At 40.0% G+C, this 22,082-nt stretch overlaps 2 protein-coding genes across 4 annotated transcripts in view; one reads left to right on the forward strand and one right to left on the reverse strand.

Moving 5' to 3' along the window:
- Positions 1-1,635: 1,635 nt before the first annotated feature.
- LOC129769666 (pancreatic triacylglycerol lipase-like) overlaps positions 1,636-22,082 on the forward strand; it is a 57,357-nt gene continuing 36,910 nt past the window's right edge. The window contains exons 1-2 of one of the 3 annotated variants that reach the window (XM_055772074.1): positions 1,636-1,765; positions 2,274-2,511. The gene's annotated coding sequence lies outside the window, so the exon portion shown is untranslated. The other 2 variants (XM_055772077.1, XM_055772075.1) reach the window with 2 other exon arrangements.
- Positions 10,798-14,096, reverse strand: LOC129767178 (uncharacterized). The gene is made up of 3 exons (XM_055767801.1): positions 12,021-14,096; positions 10,948-11,797; positions 10,798-10,901 (listed from the first exon to the last, which is right to left on the reverse strand). Exons 1-3 carry the CDS (start codon positions 14,094-14,096, stop codon positions 10,798-10,800), a joined length of 3,030 nt encoding a protein of 1,009 aa, XP_055623776.1.

A 22,082-nucleotide genomic window follows, 5' to 3' on the forward strand; every position in this document is an offset into this window, starting at 1 on the left:
CGTGCTTCTAATAAATAACGAGAATAAATTCCTCCCGAGCCAGTTTCCTATGTAATTTTGTACATCATGAGGTTTTTCCTTCTAGATTCAATATAATCCAATTCCGGAAAAAAACCATCGGCTCCTTGAATATATACTATACTGCCGCTGGGCCGTTCTACAGTAGACTGATGGTTTACGAGAAATCTATTTGAAGTTAATTTTTCATTTTTAATTGATTATTTATTCAGACAAATTACATGTCATACTTTCGCCCTTCATGGACAAGAATTTTTTTTTTCTGTACTATAGTGACTTTCAACACTTTTGGCTGGTTCGTCACTTTTACTTCCATTTTTGGAAGAATGTCGGGAGTGAGAATTGAACTCGTGATCTTGAGCGTGAGAAGTACGGATGTTACCACTACACCAGATCGCCTCCACATTGGCAAGAATGAGTTAAATCAATTTTCGATAGTTTATTCTGGAATGAAGCATATCGGGGATGAATTTTTGTATTCACCATTTTCCAAAATGTTTTCAAATGGTATAGCTACAGTACGTGACGAAATGTGTAAAAATGTGTATATGACATGACTTGATTTTTTTTACTTTACATACCCATAGCATATCTAAAATTATGTAAAAACAAATCCTTGGTATCCTCCCGTCAATCTCAACACACTTGAACACCTAGTGGAACATCGACTTACCGAGGAGACCCAATTGCATGGAAGGTTTTCGAATTTGGAATGCAGAGGAATAAAATGGAACAAACATCGGCTCATTCTCTTTCATTGTGCCACTACGCTGGACCGACCACAACAATCCAACAAAACAATCCAGATCAGGTGGTTGACCTCACTAGCGGTTAGAAATAGCAAGCAAACAGGTTCCCACCGGAGCCCAGCTAATGTCCGAATCGATAGCGAACGGATAATTGAAAGTGAAAGTTATCATGAACAGGTTCTTGTACCGTTAGGTGCTAGTAAAAACCTTCATCGCTGCAGTATTAGGTAATCTAAGTGGAAGACTACCGTGCTTACATGGGTAATTAGGAACACTCAAGCAGGGGAGGAAAGAACCGATTTCTTCTTCACACATATCTTGAGTTGCCTGCTTAATGCAGCTTTCCAGGACTGCGAAGTTTCGTTGCCGAGAAGATATAGCATATGGAAATCAAGAATACTGATGTCGCATACTAATCATCCCACACGGATATCGTTAGATTATCATAAGAATTCATCTAGCCTAGGCCGACCTTTGTAGATACCAGGAAATGATTCGTTCTTCACCGGATTAGCACACATATTATTCCGATGTATCTTTTTGCGGACTGCAGCATATTATGCATATGAAAAGATAAAACCCTCAATAGCTAAAAAAAACTTGTTTTGATAGAGAATGTTTTCACATGACAAAAGCTCTCGTCGTTTTTTTTTTCATTCAAACATGTGAGACGGCCATTTGCATTCACTAATGTATGGGGACATAATGCATAACTTTAAAATAACTCACTTCGAGCAGGTCTCAGGGAGGATTCATCTGTCGGTGATTTAACCAGCAGCCGTTTACCATGATCCTAGTCGAAATCCGATCGGATGCCGATGAAATAGTAAACCGTAAGCAGGTGAACAAGCAGAAGAAAACAGTCCGAAGCTGAGCGCGATCGCGTTAGTCTTCAACCAGCCACTAGTGAGTGAGCACTTCTCTTCGGTTTCGGTCGCAAAATATTGCGCGCCCGCGCTGCTTTTATTGCAATATACAACGGACCGCAACAGTTGCAGGTTGGTCAATTGATCAGTCAGTGAGTGATTGCACAAACCAAACATTGCAACCGATGATTATGGAGATACTATCGAACTTTTGACGGGTTACGGCGGAACGTTTGCAATGCTTGTTGTTAACATCTACTATTTATTACCTGTGTCATCTGAAACGATGGAATGTTTTTGCCACTGTTTTGCCATCAAACCAGTTTCGTTTATCAAATTAGGCAATAGCGTGTAAAAAAGTGTTTTGAAGTGAATATTCAGCGTACCGGACTAATATGGATTAATTATCCAGGAAGTAATGCTAGATTAACCAGCGTGTGTCTAATTTAATGAAATAAAGTGAAAATTTGTTAAAAGCTATTTCAGGCAAAGAGGGGAGAAAAGCAGTTTGTGTGAGCCAATCTGAAACAGTGAATTCGATGTTATTTCCTACAAGAAAAATCTAAATTATTTCATGTTCAGTCTATCTTACCACTCTATTAAATGATATCATTATTTCATTTTATTACTACACATTTAGAGAGTGACATCTTATCGAGAGTGAGTTGAAAAAGTGACGACTGCGTGCAGTGCATTGGAAAGTTGTTGATGTTAATGATATAAAGCGCAACACCCGACGAGGGACTTCGAAGTAAGCGAGCAGGAATTTACATTTTCTATGTCCATTGACAGAGAGATAGAGTGTGTACCAAACGCGTAGAGCTGGCTCACTCAAAGGCGGTGAGGAAACCTTAGCTTTGATGCATATTTTTGAAAACGTAAGTTTTTGAATTGCCCTTATTTTTTGTGTTCGCATTTGTTCTTTTTCTTTCGCCTGAATCAGAGTTTGTTGTGTACCGATAACATGCAAAAAACATGCAGAATGTATGATATAAGACCGATTTCTAAGTATCGACTTGTAGTGAAGAATGTTTTCTTCAACCTCTCCTATGTCTACAAAAAAAAAACTGAGTGCTTCGAGCTAGTATCATGTCTTGTTAATAATGAACAGTGAATTCAATTCCGATGATAGTATTTAACCTACTACTAAGCATCTTTCTCTACGTGAGTGGCACTAAAAAAATAAAATAACCTAAAATTGATTATAAGTGATAGTCGCTAGGGGCGAGGTCTGGGGAGTAAGGAGAATGCTCGAACACAGCCCATTTGTATTTTTTTAATTGCTCTTGAGTTACGCGAGCAGAATGAGGCCGCGCATTATCGTGGATGAGGAACACTCCTTTTGTCAATAAACCTGTCCTTTTGTTCTTAATCACGGTTCTTAATCGGTCCAAAACTTCACAATAGCACGGTGATGAAACAGGCGTTCGACGGTCAACGATTCGGAAACACTGAAGAAATTCGTGGCGCAGTTACATCGTACTTCAAAAAATTGCATGCTACGCACTTCGCGCTCGGAATAGAAAAACTCGTACCACGCTATGAAAAATGCCTCGAACGTTACGGCGATTATGTAGAAAAATAGAAAATAAAACGTAGATTACGAAAATCAGCTTGTTTTTTGTCCTAACTTTATTTTTCCGCGATTTCTGAGGCACTGAAACTTATTTTTTGAACCACCCTCGTAGATAAAGTATTGTTATCAAAGGCAAAATAAATCAAAATCAATAAAAATGAACGAACTTCTTGCGTCAATTAATGCTAGCGTTCGGAATCAGAAAGATCTAGCAGGAAAGATTGACAGGAACTGAAATTTCCATATTACAGTAGAACCCTTATTATCCGCGGAATAGTCTGGCTAGCTCATCGCGAATAACGAAAATCGTGGATAACGCAATAGAGGACTAAAAATGAGTTCGAAACACAAAAAACGATGTTTCGGCATGAAAACTATGTTTTATCAATACAAAAATCATTAAACTATCCATCTACAAGATCGTGTACACCAGTGGTCAAATAATGTGAAAGCCATGACCAAAATAAATGTACATGAAACATCACTCACTGACAATTTCCGGGAAGGCCTATAGATTTACTATGAAACTCGCTATCGCGCATAATCCGCACCGCGGATCATCCGCTCGCGGATAATCTGGGTTCCACTGTATTGAGGTAATTTAAACTTATTCTAATTCAACCTCCCGCAAAAATTTATTATTTTTCGGACCTTATATAAACATTTTTCTATCATTAAAACAAAAATATGAATCACATTTCAATTCATATTCAATTCGAGTTCATACAAAAGGAAAAAAAACAGGATCAATGAATAATACTTAAATGAACATACTTCGGCTATCGTGCCACCTGAATCTGGTTTCCATTGAACACTTTACTGAGGCGCTGTGAAACTTCGAACTGCTTGTTCAGTTGATTGAATTTCGTGCAATCTGTAAACAAAATATTCTGAATGTACCAATCAAGCTGCTAGTATCACATAAATAGAAAAACTACCTTTGATATTTGGCACAACATTTTGGTGTTTTAACTTTTCCCTGGGTCGATGGGTAGAGCTTCGCAAATCTTTTTTCCGGAATTTCACACTCAGTGGATTGGGATCTTCCCGGATGAAATCCGCGTAGTGATGAATATAGCTTCGAAACAATATGTGCAACATGTTGGTGTTGGACGTAGTCCTCTTGCTCGACAATCGGCCTAATTGTTGGAGAGCGTTTCGAAGTTACACCAGATTCCCTTTTCGGTTGGACTGGAATAACGTATTTCTATTAAAATGTTTCTGCAAAAGTAAATGAATACTTTGCAACACTATTAGTTTATAATAATTTAACCATTGCACTTACTCCACAGACACGGGTGTCCTTGTTCGGAATAAGTTTGTCGTCTCTGCGAAAACCGATCCAGTGCATTTGTAAGAACGCATCCTAGGGAAACGATGGAAACTTGCACGAGTATTTTTACTCGTATTCGGTCTTTCACTGAATAACGCATTCTAATAAAACTGACCACTTTCTCGGGTAAAATTCTGCTTCGGACACAAACGTAAATAAACTAAGTCCGAGTCACGAAAACGTTTATTTCTTTGATCGGAGAAGTATTTGACGGATAGTGTGAAGGGGTTGCCACATTGATTCCTGTAAAATTTTCTGAAAAAAAAAATGTATATCGGTATTTTGAGCAATAAATGTGTATAAAAAACTGTATAGAAAAATTAAGGGAAAATGAAAATAAAGGTTTATTTTCATTTTGAATTTATTTTTCTTTTTTATGGTTTGTTAAATTCGCATCAATGGTCGAGTAGCTTTAAAATTGTATTTTGAACTGTGATACCAATTTGAATACATCTTTTTTTTTTGCGTACTGGATGACATTTATTAGATGCTTCCTCATGTTTCATCTCTTCGAATGATGCTCGCAAGGTTTTAAGGGGTTTACTCGTTACGACTAAGGTCATTCCTTTTGATTGTAGCGATTCATTCATTTTGTCCATACTATTTAGAATTCATTCTCAAAGTTCCCGAACACAAAGAACTTTAAAATCTTTTTGATTTAATCAAACTTCTTGATGAATCATAATCCATCGAATAGTTTGACAGTCCACAACACCTCGTTTAGGTCGATCGAAATATTATTTCACTCCGAATGATTGAGCCATTAAAAACAACATGACCTTAGTTGGAATTTCTCGAAGCATCCCATAACGTCCGAAAACTGTAGAAGGAATTTTCAGTACAACGATCTCTGCAAAACTCTATCATTGAAGAAAACTATAAAAGTACCTAATTCAGGTCTTTTATCAAAACCTAAGAAGCACTGACAACACCGTTCGACACACTGATAGTTTTTACTTGATTTAGCTGGTTCTTTCGACGCAGCTTGGGTCGTCTGTTGAGGGATCTCTGGGGAAACTTCAAACAATAACTCGCGACGGGAATACAGAACAATGGTGGAAACAAAATGACGGACTATTTGGTGGAAAAGCACGTTACATAGTCACTTTTATCGGATGGCGGAAAACAAGATTTACACTGGGAAAACCTAACACAAAAATAATGAAATCCGCAGTTTGGACGGCCACACAATAAATAAACTTATTATATAAATTCTGTACATGTACTGTTTTTTTTTTATTATATTCTTTTTTTGGTTTCAATTTGGCTCGAGCTTACCGGTTCGTTGCGACCGTTCGCTGCGTTGGTGCACTTCCGGGATCTTCTGGGCTGGAACTGATGACGGGAACGGGCGGCTTCGGCTGGACAGGATACTGGATGACGATCACAAGACGGGAACAAACTTCTCACGTGGCACGGCCGTATATAATGTCCGCCGGCGACACTGGTTAGCCAGAGGATCGAGTTGGCTAAATTGCTCGCACTCACTGTCTCGCGAACACACACGGTAAATACCGTGGAACCGGGAACCGGAAACAGTTGAATTTCTCTGTGAACTAGCCGTTTTACGTGGCTAGTTCACACACGGAGGACTTAAACCCTTTTAAATTTAGGGATAACTTTTAGTTAATTTTCGCAGTAATAGCAACTGCGTCCGTCCGTGACCAGATCTTCGCGAAGACTCCCCGAACTCTTCCATTTTTGCTTCCTCCAAACCTTTAATTTTCCTTTTTCTTTAGCATAAAACAATTAAACCTCTCGACCCTATTCATATCTTCTGGTAATTTTCCATTAGGTAGCGTTTCCAATGCCTTTGCCGAGCCGTCCCCCTTACGATGCGACGACAAGAAACACGATAACTACTCCGACAACACAAACACAACTTAATACTATTGGTTTCGGTTGGTGTCACGACTAATAAATAAACATTTGCTATACCTGGACAAATAAACCTAGCACTTGCTTTACGCATATAAATGAATAAATAAACAATGAACAAAACACGAAATTGTAAATAAACTTTTAATGTATAAATAAATAAATAAATAATTGAATAAATAGAAGAATAAATACATAAATAAATAAATATATATATATATATATATATATATATATATATATATATATATATATATATATATATATATATATATATATATATATAAACAAGTAAATAAATCAATAAATACAAAAAACTAACTAACAAAAAAATAATCCATTGTGAAACACCAACCTGGGGGTCTGCGATTAACAGTTTATTTGGTTTATTACAAAAATTGGACTTATAAAGGGTGTGTCAAATCCAGAGCTTGGAAATATCTGTATCACATCAATTTCACTGAATTTCCGACCACATTCGATCATTATACCATTGCATTCGGGATACCGAAAATGAACCAACGCCGAACCTCACAATCACAGCAAGCCCCTCACAGTTGATTCATCCAGTTTTTTTCATTCTCTTTTTCTTTCTGTTCTGCGTTCACGGAATGTGAGCAAAAGAAAATATCCCTAGTTTTGTCATTCATTGATATTAATGTACCAGTTCATTCACAATCAACATCGTTCTCGGACACTGACAAAACGGAGAAATTCGTTGAGGAAGATAACGAAGTACAGAATGCTCATAATAGTGACAAGAAATTAAATTGTTCAAGCATGCAAGGTTTCCATCTAAGTTAAAATGCTTCCCTTTTACATGGTGAATATGCAATTCCAATTCCACTTGTCAGAAATGCTTCAAAAGACTCCAATTCCGATGTAAAAAAAACACCGTCTTGACTCAAATTCCAAACATTTCATTTTTGACTCAAATTCCGTACTTACGAACATCAAATGGTGGTGTCCAAGAAACGACCGCAATGGGAATATTTCGAGCTTCCTTTTGCAAACGGATTAAACTATGCTATAGAATTAGCGGATGAAATTGCCAACATCCAGCTTTGGCTGACACGGCTGCATTCGCTACGCGGGTCTATTCTGCAGAATGCCTCCTCGCCGTCCAAACCTATGCAATCCTTAGCTGTGTGTGCATGCAGATCTTGCTCTTTTGTTGGCATTTCCGCTTGCACCACCGATTTGCGTTGCCCTTTCGGAGTAACAAGCAAGGCACTGACTCAATGAGAAAATCACACACATATCGGGATATTGAAAATGAACAGTCACAACATTCCTGAAAATTCAATGGCAATGAATAAATGTGAATGAATTCTCATGACTCGAGCTTTGAGGAAAGCTCAGATAGCACAGAATGAATATGAATGAACATAGTTGTAAATTTTTTTGCCGTCGAATGAATGACAGCAGCATCGACAAGCAAAATAAACGCGTTACACTGATAAAAATATATTTTCAATATTACTTAACAAGCTCAATATTTCCAAGCCCTGGTCACATCAAATTGCATCACGGAAAAAACGCTGTAGAAATTCGCCCAGTAGACCGATCCTTTTGAAAATTTTAGACAGTAAAATAAAAACTATTAAACAATTTTTGGCATTTTCTTTTTATTCATACTTCGAGCCCAATCCCGTATGCTCGCACCTTCCTCTTTACCCCGTCCATAAGGTTCTGTACAACGTCAGGTTGTAGTTTTTTTTGAACAGAAATCAATTTTCTCTTGAAGTCCACCTCCGATTTGACAACTTTTGGGTTCTTCCGGAGGGCCTGCTTCATAATTGCCCAATATTTCTCTATTGGGCGAAGCTCCGGCGCGTTGGGCGGGTTCATTTCCTTTGGCACGAAGGTGACCCCGTTGGCTTCGTACCACTCCAACACGTCCTTTGAATAGCGGCACGAAGCGAGATCCGGTCAGAAGATGGTCGGGCCCTCGTGCTGCTTCAATAGTGGTAGTAAGCGCTTCTGTAGGCACTCCTTAAGGTAAACCTGCTCGTTTACCGTGCCGGTCATCACGAAGGGGGCGCTCCGCTTTCCGCAAGAGCAGATCGCTTGCCACACCATGTACTTTTTGGCAAACTTGGATAGTCTCTGCTTGCGAATCTCCTCCGGAACGCTGAATTTGTCCTCTGCGGAGAAGAACAACAGGCCCGGCAGCTGACGAAAGTCCGCTTTGACGTAGGTTTCGTCGTCCATTACCAGGCAATGCGGCTTCGTCAGCATTTCGGTGTACAGCTTCCGCGCTCGCGTCTTCCCCACCATGTTTTGCCTTTCGTCGCGGTTAGGAGCCTTCTGAACCTTGTATGTACGCAGGCCCTCCCGCTGCTTGGTCCGCTGGACGAATGAACTTGACAAATTCAGCTTATTGGCGACATTCCGGACCGAACTTCTCGGATCACGTCTAAACTGCTTGTTGTGACCGTTCTCAACCCAGTATCAGAGAAAGCGATAACAACCGCAGGAATAGCAGCAGAAATCCACCGGCAGTAGGACAGCAACGGGAATCAACCAGCTGTAGGACCAGCAACAGCAATCAACCAGCAGCAGGAACAGCAATCCGAGACCACGTGTCGGAATGATCTTCGACAGGAAACTTGTGACCCGGGCGGAGTGACGGACTTGAGGAAATAGTGTCTTAACACCTTGGATAGTCAACTCGAACTGAACATTTATTTCTAAACACAAAGTACATTTAACAATTTTATGGCACACAAGACAACAATAATTTTATAGCGAATTGCTCCTGTGGTGGGTTCAGCAGATGTACCGACACGAGTTTCACACACTGTGTGACAGTTCATGCTCGCTTCGATTTGAGTGAGGATTGTTGTTAGGAAAAAGGTTCAAAGGAAAGTCTCGAATTTCCTAGCTGCCGATACAGCTGTCGTTTCGCCACTTTCACTGCCGCCTCCCACAGTCCTCCGAAATGTGGTGCCTTTGGTGGACTGAAGTGCCAGTTGATTTCCTCGCTTGTTTCTGAGGATCTGAATCACTCCCTCTCGTTCTCATTTCTCAGCATCCGATACACTTCTCCAAGTTCGTTGGCTGCTCCCTCAAAGTTTTTGCCGTTATCGGAATAAATGTCCGACGGTCGGCCACGGCGAGCGATGAAGCGACGTAGAGCACATAGGAAAGCTTGCGTCGACAGGTCACTGGCCAACTCAAGGTGGACAGCTTTCGTTCAGAAACAAACGAAGACGCAGATGTATGCCTTTGTGGGTGCGGCACGCTTGTGGGCTGGTTTGATGTATACTGGCCCTGCATAGTCGATCCCGCATATTGAGAAAGGTCGACTTGCAGTGATTCTGTGTACTGGAAGTTGTCCTATTTGTTGGCTCATCGGGACAGGATTAGCTCGAATGCATTGATAGCAGCTACGTAGCACGCTGCGTACTAATCTTCGACCGTTCAATGGCCAGAATTTAGATCTCATGGCCGCGAGTGTTAATCGGCCGCCACCGTGAATTAGCGATAGGTGATAATGTTTGGCGATTAGAATAGATAGAGGGTGAAAGTTTGGTAGTAGGGCTTGGTGTTTGCTAATGAAAGGCTGGTCAGATAGCTTCAATCTCCCCCCTACCCGAATGGTTCCCCTAGGGTCAAGAAACGGAATCAACAATCGTATTGACGAACGTTTTGCTACCATTTTGTGAACTTTTAGTTGGTGAATTTCTTCCGTGAAACTATCAGCTTGAGCGAGTTGTATCAGTTTTTCTTCAGCAGCATCTGTGTTGTTGCGAGTTAGTGAGATACTAGGTCTTGAATCATCGGTGTGGCGGGGTTGTGTGCGAGCTTTAGAACAAACATTTTCAATAAAACGCAGAACGTAAGCAATCGTGTGTTTCAGTTTACGATACGAAGAAAATTTGACGAAAATAGGATTTACTCGAGGGCTTGATATCGTTGTGGTTCTAATAGTGTGCGTCAGAACCTTTCTTCTCTCTTTTCCATCGTGTGGATAATCCGTGCGTTTAGTGATTGGCCATTCTGCTTCCGTATTTGAAAGCCATGCGGGACCATGTTTCCATTTTACACTGGTTACGAAATCGTTGACATTCATTCCACGTGACAATAAATCAGCCGGATTGTCTTTACCAGCGACATGATTCCAATATGCTCCGTGAGTTAGGGTTTGTATATCCGCCACTCTGTTGGCGACAAATGTTTTCCAAGTGCCTGGCGTCGAACACAGCCACTGGAGGGTGACGGTAGAGTCGGACCAAAAGTAAGATCTTGTGATAGGAATTTGGAGTGCAGCGATAATGTGGTTATGGAGTTTGGCAGCAACACCAGCTGCACAAAGTTCTAAACGTGGGAGTGTAATTTGTTTCAACGGTGCCACGCGTGCTTTGGAGGCGATTAGTTGAACACGAATATTCCCACTTTGGTCTTGTTGTCTGGCGTAAGTACACGCACCATAAGCTCTTTCGGAAGCGTCCGAGAATGTGTGCAATTGCACAGTACTGTTTGGAAGAAACGTATAGCGGTCAACGTGGTATGCAGAAATACTAGGAAGTTGCTCAATGTACGCCCTCCATTCGGCCTCGATTGTATCTGGAACATTGTCGTCCCACGAGCATGGTAGCAACCACAATTGTTGCATCAACATTTTTCCTCTAATGATCACAGGCGATAGCAATCCTAACGGATCGAAAAGTTGGCAAATGTCAGAAAGAATTGAGCGTTTCGTAGGAGATCCTTTTCGATGCTGAATTTTGGAATCGAAACGAAAGAAATCTGACTCGGGTTCCCTGGAAATACCAAGCGCTTTGATGGTTTCATGTTCATTAAATTTGATAGCCGATTGAGTTCCAATTTTATCGGCCGACAGACCTTCTAGCACGTCTAGTTTATTAGACGCCCATTTACGTAACGAGAAACCGCCTTTGGCTAATAGATCTGTTAATTCATTTCTTAATTCGATTGCTTCTGCCACGGATTGGGCACCTCCTATGAAGTCGTCCATATAGAAGGACTTTCGCAGAGCCAGAGCTCCAATTGGATGGGACTCGCCTTCGTCCACAGCCAGTTGCTCCAGCGTACGCGTTGCTAGGAAGGATGATGGACTTAACCCGTAAGTAACGGTCTGAAGTTCATAGCATTCTACTGGATCCGTTGGTTTGAAGCGCCACACGATTCTCTGGAGGGTAGTGTCGTCGTGGTGGAGTAGAATCTGGCGGTACATTTTGGCGATATCCGCCACCACTGCAACTGGATATGTCCGAAACCGAAGGATGATTGTCAGAAGATCGTCCTGAATTACAGGACCCACCAACAGTGCTTCGTTGAGTGAGAAACCGGTGCTGGTTTTGGCGGAAGCATCGAACACTACACGTAATTTAGTAGTCGTGCTTTCTTCCTTTGTAACAGGATGATGCGGGAGGTAATTTGTCTTCGAATATTGCTCGTCATCGTATCGAATACATCGCATGTGAGAGATATTCTGACATAAATTCATTATATCCTTCCTTAAGTTCAGGATTTTTCAGTAGCCTACGCTCGAGAAGTTCATAACGATGCAGTGCCATAGTTTTTGACTGTCCCAACAGTTCATCGAAATTATGTTTGCGTGGTAAACGAACCATATAGCGTCCATCAGTTTGACGGGATACAGTGGAGGAGTAAAATTGCTCACATTGCTTCTCTTCTTGTGAATAGTTGATGCGATCCGACAGCTCTTCCATTTTCCAAAAACGCTCTATACTTTCTTCCAGGGTAACTAACGAAATTGCAGTAATACTACAGCGAGATTTCTGCCCACTCGGATGAACTGGGCTGAACTTCCCCGATACTAGCCATCCGAACACACTGTCTATCAACGTTGGCAGATGTTTACCCAAATGTATTCGTCTGGTTGTGTTGAAGAACGAGAAAAAGTGTTCGATGCCCATCAGCAAATCTATTTCACCGGTTTTGTTGAATTCCGGGTCAGCCAAGAAAACATCACGGGGTAGCTTCCAATCACGAGTTGATACATTGTAGACTGGAAGCTCCGCGACTATCTTATGGAGGATCAAGAACTCTGCGTTGACTTCAAATTTTTCCCTTCTAGAACGAATTATAGTACTTATGGATTCTCGGGATTGTTGGGAGTGTTTTCCAATTCCTTGGACGAGAATATTTGTTCTCTTCCGCTTCAATCGCAGAATTTGCGCCATTCGTTCCGTCATCAAATTTGGTTGAGACGCGCTATCTAACAGGGCTCGCGCAAGGTGTTCCTTTCCGTAGCGATCTGTAATTTTCACAACCGCGGTTAGCATGAAAACGTTTTTCTGGGGTTGATTAGGATATTCGTTCATTATCGACTCGGTAGAAGTGGCAACGGTGAAGACGGCGGACGAAGGACCTTCATCTGGGGGTGTAACGCTTACGTTTGATGAAACCCGGGTGGCTTGCGCGGATGCGGGAGCAGTTGATTCGTAGTGGGAATGACCGTCATTGTCAACATACCCTGGATGGAGGAGCGAATGGTGACGTTTCTTGCAGGTTTTGCAACTGTACTTCGATGGGCAATTCCTAGCAAAATGATCACTTCGAAAGCAGTTCATGCATAGTCGTTTTAGCGTGACAAGGTTTATCCTTTCTGTCAGAGGAAGCCTTTCAAATTTGAAACATTTGAACAATGGATGGCGTTGCTCACACGCGTAACACCTAGTGGAGGTATCCACAGCAGATCTGGTAGATGGTCTAGGATTGGAAGACCTTCGAGCTGTTGAAACATTTGTGGTCGTGACGTAAGAAGTTGGTGAGTGGGTGTGGTTCACGGAGATGGAATCCAAAACGCGGATACGGCGCTGTAAAAACTCAACGAGAGCGTTGTACGTAGGCTCCTCAATAGTGGACGCATAGTCTTCCCAAGCTTTCAGAGATTCGTCCGGTAGTCGAATACACAGTAAATGTTCCAAGATTGTGCTCCAGGAATCCACTGGTTCACCAATTTGTCTCAATATCTTTGAATGCCGTTCGAAGTCATCGACAGTTCCGTGTAAGGACGCTGAAGTTTCTTTCTTGACACGTGGAACTTCCAGCATTGCTTGCAAATGCCGTTTTTTCAACAGGTACTCGTTAGCATACCTATTGACTAAAGCTTGCCAGGCTAACGGGTAATTCACAGCACTAATTCCGATTGATTCTATGAGTTGCCCTGCCTCACCTTTCACTGCTGCGCGGAGGTAGTGAAATTTTTGTATATCCGGTACGTCCGAATTGGAGTGGATTAGCGCCAAAACCGTATCGTGGAACGCTAACCACTGTTTAAAATCTCCGTCAAACTCTGGTAAAGCGACAGTTGGAAGCTTAAGACCCTTTAGACTAGAGGAAACCATAGCATGCGGAGTTTGAGGGATGTTTTCATTGGGAAGAAAAGGAGAGAGCTTAGAGAGAAGACCAGCCTTTATTCGAAAGTATTTGTTTTCATAGGAGGTACGGTGACATGCGTTTTGATTCATACCTTCTTCACTCGTTACTTCACATTCCAAACCAGCCTGAACGCTTTCTAATTCACGCCAAATCGTATCTAAATTTTCCAGTCGTACTTGTAGCATAATCCTGTCCCTGTTGTCATCGGAACTTTCCAAAAATTGTTCCGCACGATCCAGCGAAGCCATAAGCGTAGTCCGTCGTACCGTCAATTGGTGTAGCCTCTGCTCGTGCTCCATTTTTCGATGATCGTTGTGTTCATCCAATCGAAGCGAAAACGTCAATGATTAGAGCGTCCGGATTCTGCGAAAAATTTTAAGACCAGTAGCCCTGGGGTAACGAAGTGAGTTCTTGGACAGCTAATTACCTTTTCAAAGGCAATGTAATGCCTTGTATGATTATGTTCGTCCAAAACGTCGAAAATTCCGGTCGTCCTTCACTATTCAGGCTTTGTACGACCGATGTATTGTTCGGAAACAATGGCGTATTATTCTGCAGCAATGGCGTATTGTTCGATAACAATTGTGTATTATTCAGCAACAATGGCGTATTGTCTGACCACAATAGCTCACAGTTGGGAAGTCGAGTCTCAAAACCTGCTCTGGATTCCGTGATCGTTGGCGAGAATCCTGGTCACGGCACCATTTGTTGTTACCGTTCTCAACCCAGTATCAGAGAAAGCGATAACAACCGCAGGAATAGCAGCAGAAATCCACCGGCAGTAGGACAGCAACGGGAATCAACCAGCTGTAGGACCAGCAACAGCAATCAACCAGCAGCAGGAACAGCAATCCGAGACCACGTGTCGGAATGATCTTCGACAGGAAACTTGTGACCCGGGCGGAGTGACGGACTTGAGGAAATAGTGTCTTAACACCTTGGATAGTCAACTCGAACTGAACATTTATTTCTAAACACAAAGTACATTTAACAATTTTATGGCACACAAGACAACAATAATTTTATAGCGAATTGCTCCTGTGGTGGGTTCAGCAGATGTACCGACACGAGTTTCACAAACTGTGTGACAGAACACTGCTTAACTATGCGCTTGTGATCTTTTTCACTGACGGAGCATCCATTTTTGCCGTTCTTCACCTTCCGGTCGATGGTTAGATTCTCGAAGTATCGTTTTAGTCCTCTTCTGACCGTGGATTGGACGATTCCCAGCATCTTACGGATGTCCCGATGTGACAACTCCGGATTCTCGAAATGAGTGCACAGGATTAATTCACGACGCTCTTTTTCGTTCGACGACATTTTTCCAAATTTACGAAAAATTGACAGTGAAGCATGGCTAACGTGATCTATACACTCTTATCTGATTATAAGCGAAAGCTGAAGATATAATTCCTAAAAATTAAATTTCTACAACGTTTTTTCCGTGATGCAATTTGATGTGACACACCCTTTACGTCATCTTTTACTACTACAATTAATTACAGACACCCAACACTACATTTCTCTTTTTGTCATATGAGAAACTGAGAAAGGTCAAACACAAATTGTGGACATCGACTGCTGATTTCTCATATGACAATACATCACAAACAAATATTTTACATTTTTTTGTACAATATCGGTAAAGTCCAAACCCACGGTTGGCGCTCCCACCAAATTCATTATTGTAACCCAACGTTTGGTTACAACACGAAAAACGAAAATGGTATAATTTCCATACCTTCGATTGTATTGAACATAATTTGTGAAAATAACTAGGGTAAATGATCTTGGTTTATCCAATTTGGGGTGTTTTTACGTAACTAGTAAATGCAAATCGATTTTTCTTCATGAAAATTACACATAATCGATACGAGTTTGGGTTTGTTGAAAAGCCCCAAGTCTCTAGTTGCTAATACTACCATAAGGTGTTGAAATTATTCAAATTTTTATGTTTTTTAACGATTTTCCTTAAAGAAGAATTATGATCATGGTTTGACCACCTCTGATCATGGTTTACCCAAAAAAATGATCATGGTTTGTCCGGTTTTAGAAATCTCCATTTTTGAATGAAAACATTCGAATTCACAATTAGATGTTGCATTTATCATTGCTTGAGTTTACTGTCATCATATTGATTTATTCATAATTTAGGCTTTCTTCAGAATATTGCCTTTTCTTGGGCATTTTAGAAGTGTTCACCTCAACACAATCAACACAGAAAAACCATACTTCTGCTATGCGCGAAGCACACCATAAACAAACATAAACAAACTGCAGCGCGCCAAGCGGTTGCCATAGAAATCATGCGGACAAAACAACATTATTGAATTGGACAACTCATGACCAGAATTGAGTTCATCAAAATGCGTTAATTTAATGGTTTAGCTATGTAAATCCGATACAAATGGTGTGCAATCATGATGTTTACAATATTTATAAGTGTTGTAATCCAGAAAAGGTCTGAATACGTGCCAAATAATCATCTGGTGATCGATTAAAAGTTAGCTCGAATGAGGGGCGCATTGACACAAATAGAAGGTGTATTTCATAATCCTTTAAAACATGTGATTTCGAAAAAATATACTATCAAACTACTATAAATCATGTAAAAGGCAATTTCATTTATATGTTTCGAAACATTCGAAGGCCTTATTTGACACAGGAGCGCTGAATTAGAGCATTCAAAAAAGTGGGCAAACCATGATCATATTTTCGACTGGACAAACCAAGATCATTTACCCTATAATAATTTGTGCACCACAATCCACAGCGACAATGAGTGAATGATAAGGATAGAAACCAAAGTTATTCGTCTGGGTGATTTCATTTGTGACAAAAGCAAAACAAAGCTAGACACGCGCTCATTAATTTTGCTAATAGTTTTCATATCACAATTCGATAGACATTTTCTCCGTTTCTTCGTTTGAGCGATTGACAAATGCTTTAGATTTACAAAATACAACTTTTTTGTTCAAGGTGCCTATGGAGTAAATTATACTTTTCTCGTGTACCGAGAAAAACAAATGGTACTTGTTGAGCCCCCGGAGTGCAATTCAATTTACAATACATCGGCTATAATTCTCCCAGAAACAAACAGTTCAGCGTTCGATCAAAGAGGTCGGAATGCTCAAGAGCACTATTTGCACACTCAGAGCTGCTCCAAGGTCTTCCAGTTTTTTCAACTCTCTGCAGAAGAAAAATATAGTGTTCCCCATGTCTCGATATGACCGAAGAAACCGCACTTCAGCGCACATATGTAAGCGCTGATCGGTCGATTGAGGCCGCTAATAACAAACTTAGGGATGATGACGACATATCGTGAACAAGAAATAATCTGCGTCATCAGCTCGCTCGTGGATAAGCCACAAGCTTGTTTAAATCAAGGTGCCTAGAAGTATATCCTAAGGTGGGCCAACTTGCTAAAACGACTCTTCAGCCATCTTGGAAGTCAACTGTGTTTTGTTTGTAAACAATACACAATACGCTAGTGGCGAAGCTCGCTCGTGATCAGTCTGTCTCTTTCACGCTACAAGCAAATAATTCCCCTTCTGCTTTCTTCCGTACTGTTTTCATATACCGCACCCCTAACCAACTTAGTGACGAAACGGCCTCACCTAGTATGAATGAATTAAACAACAAAGCGACTTTTACTTCAAATTCTAGAGAACTTCCAGCGGTTTGAATGCATATTGCCCCTAGAAACATTAGTTCATTTGCGCTCGAGAATTGGAATGATTGTGACATTGTATTTTATTTTTTTATTTTGGGCCTATACTGTACAATAGGTTTTCCGGTTAGATACCGTTTCAATGATTAGTTTATAGATATGGTTAGAGTTACAACCAAAACTTCAAAGCTAAAATAAACATAATATCATCGTGGCTGTTCGAGCCAGCAATGCAATGGAAATTGAATTCCTTGCAGAGAATGTGCGTGATGCAGTTTGTTTGAGAGTTACACTGTAGAACGGCTCGACATACATGTGGGCGAAGCTATCGAATACACTTATTGTAGCATTCTTAGATTATTGACTGGAGTGAGTTAAAAGAAATTGTGCTTTGTGATCGTGGGATCTGATATTGGAATGCTGGAAAAGAGAGAGCTTCACGCAAATGAGTGTGAAGCAATTCCCTGCAGACCATTTCGTAAATTCATAACGAAATGACTGAGCAACTTTGAGATGCAGGATTTACACCCATTGTCAGAAACAATTATAGCATTTTTTATGCACAAAAGCTAGCCGAAGACAACATAAATGGAATTCGAAAGGAACTGAAGAGCGTTACAAAAAACCTCCCGGGTAATTTTTAAGAGGAAAAAAAAAAGAACAAAACACTGCTATGTCATTGGGTACCAATGCACCGTAACGCTAAAGAATACGGATTTTGGACCACCTCTCTTCTAATGTAGCGCAAAACATACTCATAAAACATTACAAGTAACATAACCTCGGCCCGTGACTACTTCATTTTTTGAGCATCATCTATCATATCTTTACTCATTGAACATCATCAAATATCTTATAGTAATCCTACGTCAACTATTCAGTCATGGTTCGGAAGCAACCCTTCATTTTTTTTCGTTTTTCAAAAAAAAAACATAAAACAGAATATAGAAATGAAATGATATTCAAACGCAATTCAATTATTTTCTTGAAAATAGAATTGTCCACGTGGACAAAAGGGGAGGGGTATAAGAAATGTCCACGCTTGTATAATTGTATAATATAAGTATAATGAACTTTTTCACGTTACTATGAATATTAGGTAACGGTACTCAGTATGAACAAAATATTATCAGCGTGGAAAGATAAGAGGGTCTCTTTAAAGGAAAATTAATTCCGACCGCAAAGAGTTAATTATGTGTTAAGGAAATAACAGGCAATGGATGTAGAGATGCCAAAGTTCCCCAATGAAGCAACAGTAACATAAAAGGAACACAAGCGAAGTCTACTCACCAAGATCTCGGACGAATTCGCCAAACCGTTAACGTGTGTGTAACTGGTTGTTATACTTTTCATTCCACTTGTTTCCCAAAAAAAAAATCATGCGGCTGGGCAAGTTTGTCAAACGAAACGGAAAGCCCGCATGCAATCACCTGCTCTCACAACTCTTTCGTTCGTTGATGTTCGTTTAAGCCGGGTTCAGACGGTGCGAGTAAGCATACGAGTCGGTCTAGTCAGTTACTGCAGTGCAGCTACTCACACCGTGTGAACACATCATGCCAGTTATTGTCATGTGTGATCCGGCGTGCGAGCTACTTCAAAGTTTTTTGAATTTACTCGCACTTGCATGCTTCACAACGTCAAAAACAGAATTTAGCGTTCGAATCAGTGATGCCAAATGTAATGAAATGTCTCTATTTTTAAGATATTTGAAAATATGTGAAGATATTTATAGACTTCAAAATTATTGGAAAAACAAATAAAACCCTCATAGTTTCTAAACGAAATAATTGTTATTTCGTTTTGCACGCTGGCGGGGCACGCTTTCTTTTTGAGATAGTTTTCTTGAGAATCTCTAATATAGAATCATTATCAGATCACAACTTACAAAAAAAAGTATTGTTCTAAGAAACAGAATACATATTCGATTTAAAAAAGTACATTTTCATTCATTATTAAAATTTTTGAAGCGTATTTATTGCACCTGCAAATCGACTATCATTTTCATTTCACAAAATAAATAAAATTAAAAAAAAATCTTTTAGACTACCATTTATAACATCACATCCTTTCGGAATTATCTGAGCTATGGATGTTTTCGAGATTCTAAAAAATATCGACAACAATCCCAACGATATTCCAAAACAAAGGCACATCAATGTCATTTCTAATTTAACTCTTGCAGGTACAGCATCCCTCATGACTGTATCTTGGCGTTGTATTCGTGGAGCAATTAAATCCAACAGTTTTTTCACTTGTTCAGGTGTTATTATCAACACTGCTCTGTAATCTCGGGGATCCTCATCGTAGAGTTCCTTCAATATTGTATTTGTTGCTCCTTTTCTTTGCATCTAATTCCTGGCCCGAATCCTTTTCTCTTTCTGCTTTTTCGGATAGTACCTTCAGTTCAAAGAAATTCAGCACAAAGTATGTATTTTTAAACACGATCAGCGTTTGTTTTGCTATAAAATTGTGTGATGATACATTCAACTGAAAACCTAAGATGAAAACTGCCAATAAAGAAGTCGATTTTGGACCAATCATTTGACAAATTCGGACCTGATTGCTGTTTCTGACTATTTGATGGACATTTGAAAAGTCGCCTGGCATCCCTGGTAAACCCGTGCCGTAGTATCTAGTTTCTCGCCAGCAGCTCACACTGTGTGAACGGACAAGGCGAGTCAACCAATTGTCAAGCGAGTCCACCGGGTCAGTAGCTGCTCATTGTCAAGTCAGCTACTAGCAACGTATAAATGGGCCTTTAAGCCGGGTTCAGACGGTGCGAGTAAGCATACGAGTCGGTCTAGTCAGTTACTGCAGTACAGCTACTCACACCGTGTGAACACATCATGCCAGTTAGTGTCATGTGTGATTCGGCGTGCGAGCTACTTCAAATTTTTTTGAATTTACTCGCACTCGCATCCCTCAAAACGTCAAAAACAGAATTTAGCGCTCGAATCAGGGAGGCCAAATCTTTACATTGTCTTTACATGTCCCTATTTTTAAGATATTTGAAAATATGCGAAGATTATTATAGACTTGAAAATTATTGAAAAAACAAATAAAACCCTCATAGTTTCTAAGCGGAATCGTTGTTATTAAACGGTTTTATTTAGCTTGCCCTGTAATCTGTTTGTATGTTTGTAACATGTCCCACATTAGTAGAAATTTGACCCCCTTCTTGTTGACCGATTGATCTGAAATTTGGAACACACCTTTATCTCTGTAGTCATTACAAAACTGCGTATTTCATTATCTTGTAAATCCAAGATAGAGGCCGCTACAAAATGGCGGATCCCTTTCTTCCTCAAAACCTCATCAATGTGGGTTTTCCAAAACCCCATCAATATGGGTATCAAATGAAAGGGCTTGACTAGCAGAATACAGTTATTTAAGAAAAATGCAAATCCAAGATGGCTGCCACTACTAAATGGCGGACTACATAGTTTCCCAAAACTTCATTAATATGGGTGTTGGGGGGAAGCAAACTACGCCACTGATGACTTGATCTGAACCTGCGCATCCGGACGGTGCCACTCCATGACGCACCCAGACAATCATTGACAGCTAGCTGTCATCACTGTCATTCTGAAAACTTCTCTCGTACCACACATTCTTTGCTAATCACAAAAAAGGAGTAGAGATAGAACCCAAAATAAAGTTGAATTCCCAAATTGTTAAATAATTGAATCATCCTGTCGTGCTTTGAATTTAAAACGAGGAGATCAAATGTAGGTAAAACCTAATAATGTAAAGTTCTTGTTTAATTATTGTTTCTCTTAATAAATACAGCTTTGAGCTCGCTATACATTGATAAAAACGCGTGCTGAATAGAACCTCCGAAACCCCCGTAACAATGGGTATCAAATGAAAGGGATTGACTAGCAGAACACGGTTATTTGTGAAAAATGCAAATCCATCAAAATTCTACCAAATGGCGGACTACATATTATGTCAAAACACCATTAATATGGGTATCAAATGAAAGGGCTTGAATAGTAGATCACAGTAGATCATGAAAAATTAAAATCCAAGATGGCCGCAATCACAAAATAGCAATATACTTTATTAAACGGTTTTATTTAGCTTGAACTGTTCGTATGTATGTATGTATGTCTGTAGGATTGTCCCACAGTAATAGAAATTTGACCAATAGGAACTGACCGGATAGGAACTGCTGTCATTTTAAAACTGCTTATCTTGAAAAATCCAATTTGGCCTCCGCTCAAAATCGCTGATTCCATATCATCTCAAAAAAAAGGTTGATTGAGATATGTGTATCAAACCAACGAACTTGACTTGGAGAACACACTATGTATTTTCTGCAATCTACTCAATATCGGTATCAAATGAAATTTTTTGACTGATAGAATACAGTACAATGCCTTTATTGTAGAGAAATATTCTAATGAAACAGATAATGTACTAAAAACTAGAAAATAAAATGAGTAAACAAAAACTTTTTAAATTATAAAATCCATTCATTTTCATTATCCACAATTAGTGATTTCATCATATGTCCCACTATTTTATTTTAGTCTTATCAATGCCCTAGACTAATGAAGGAGAGGTGTGATAACTACTAACTGCAACTTGCCTAATTATTTTCTCTAGCTTT

Source organism: Toxorhynchites rutilus, chromosome 2 (assembly GCF_029784135.1).
Source record: "Toxorhynchites rutilus septentrionalis strain SRP chromosome 2, ASM2978413v1, whole genome shotgun sequence".
Lineage (NCBI taxonomy): Eukaryota > Metazoa > Arthropoda > Insecta > Diptera > Culicidae > Toxorhynchites > Toxorhynchites rutilus.

Coding starts and splice junctions, on each gene's coding strand:
- LOC129767178 (XM_055767801.1), bottom strand. CDS start 14,096: ATGGAGCACGAGCAGAGGCTACACCAATTGACGGTACGACGGACTACG. Junction 11,798..12,020: donor AAACTGATGGACGCTATATG/GTTCGTTTACCA, acceptor CCTGTTACAAAG/GAAGAAAGCACGACTACTAA. Junction 10,902..10,947: donor GTACATTGAGCAACTTCCTA/GTATTTCTGCAT, acceptor TCTTCCAAACAG/TACTGTGCAATTGCACACAT.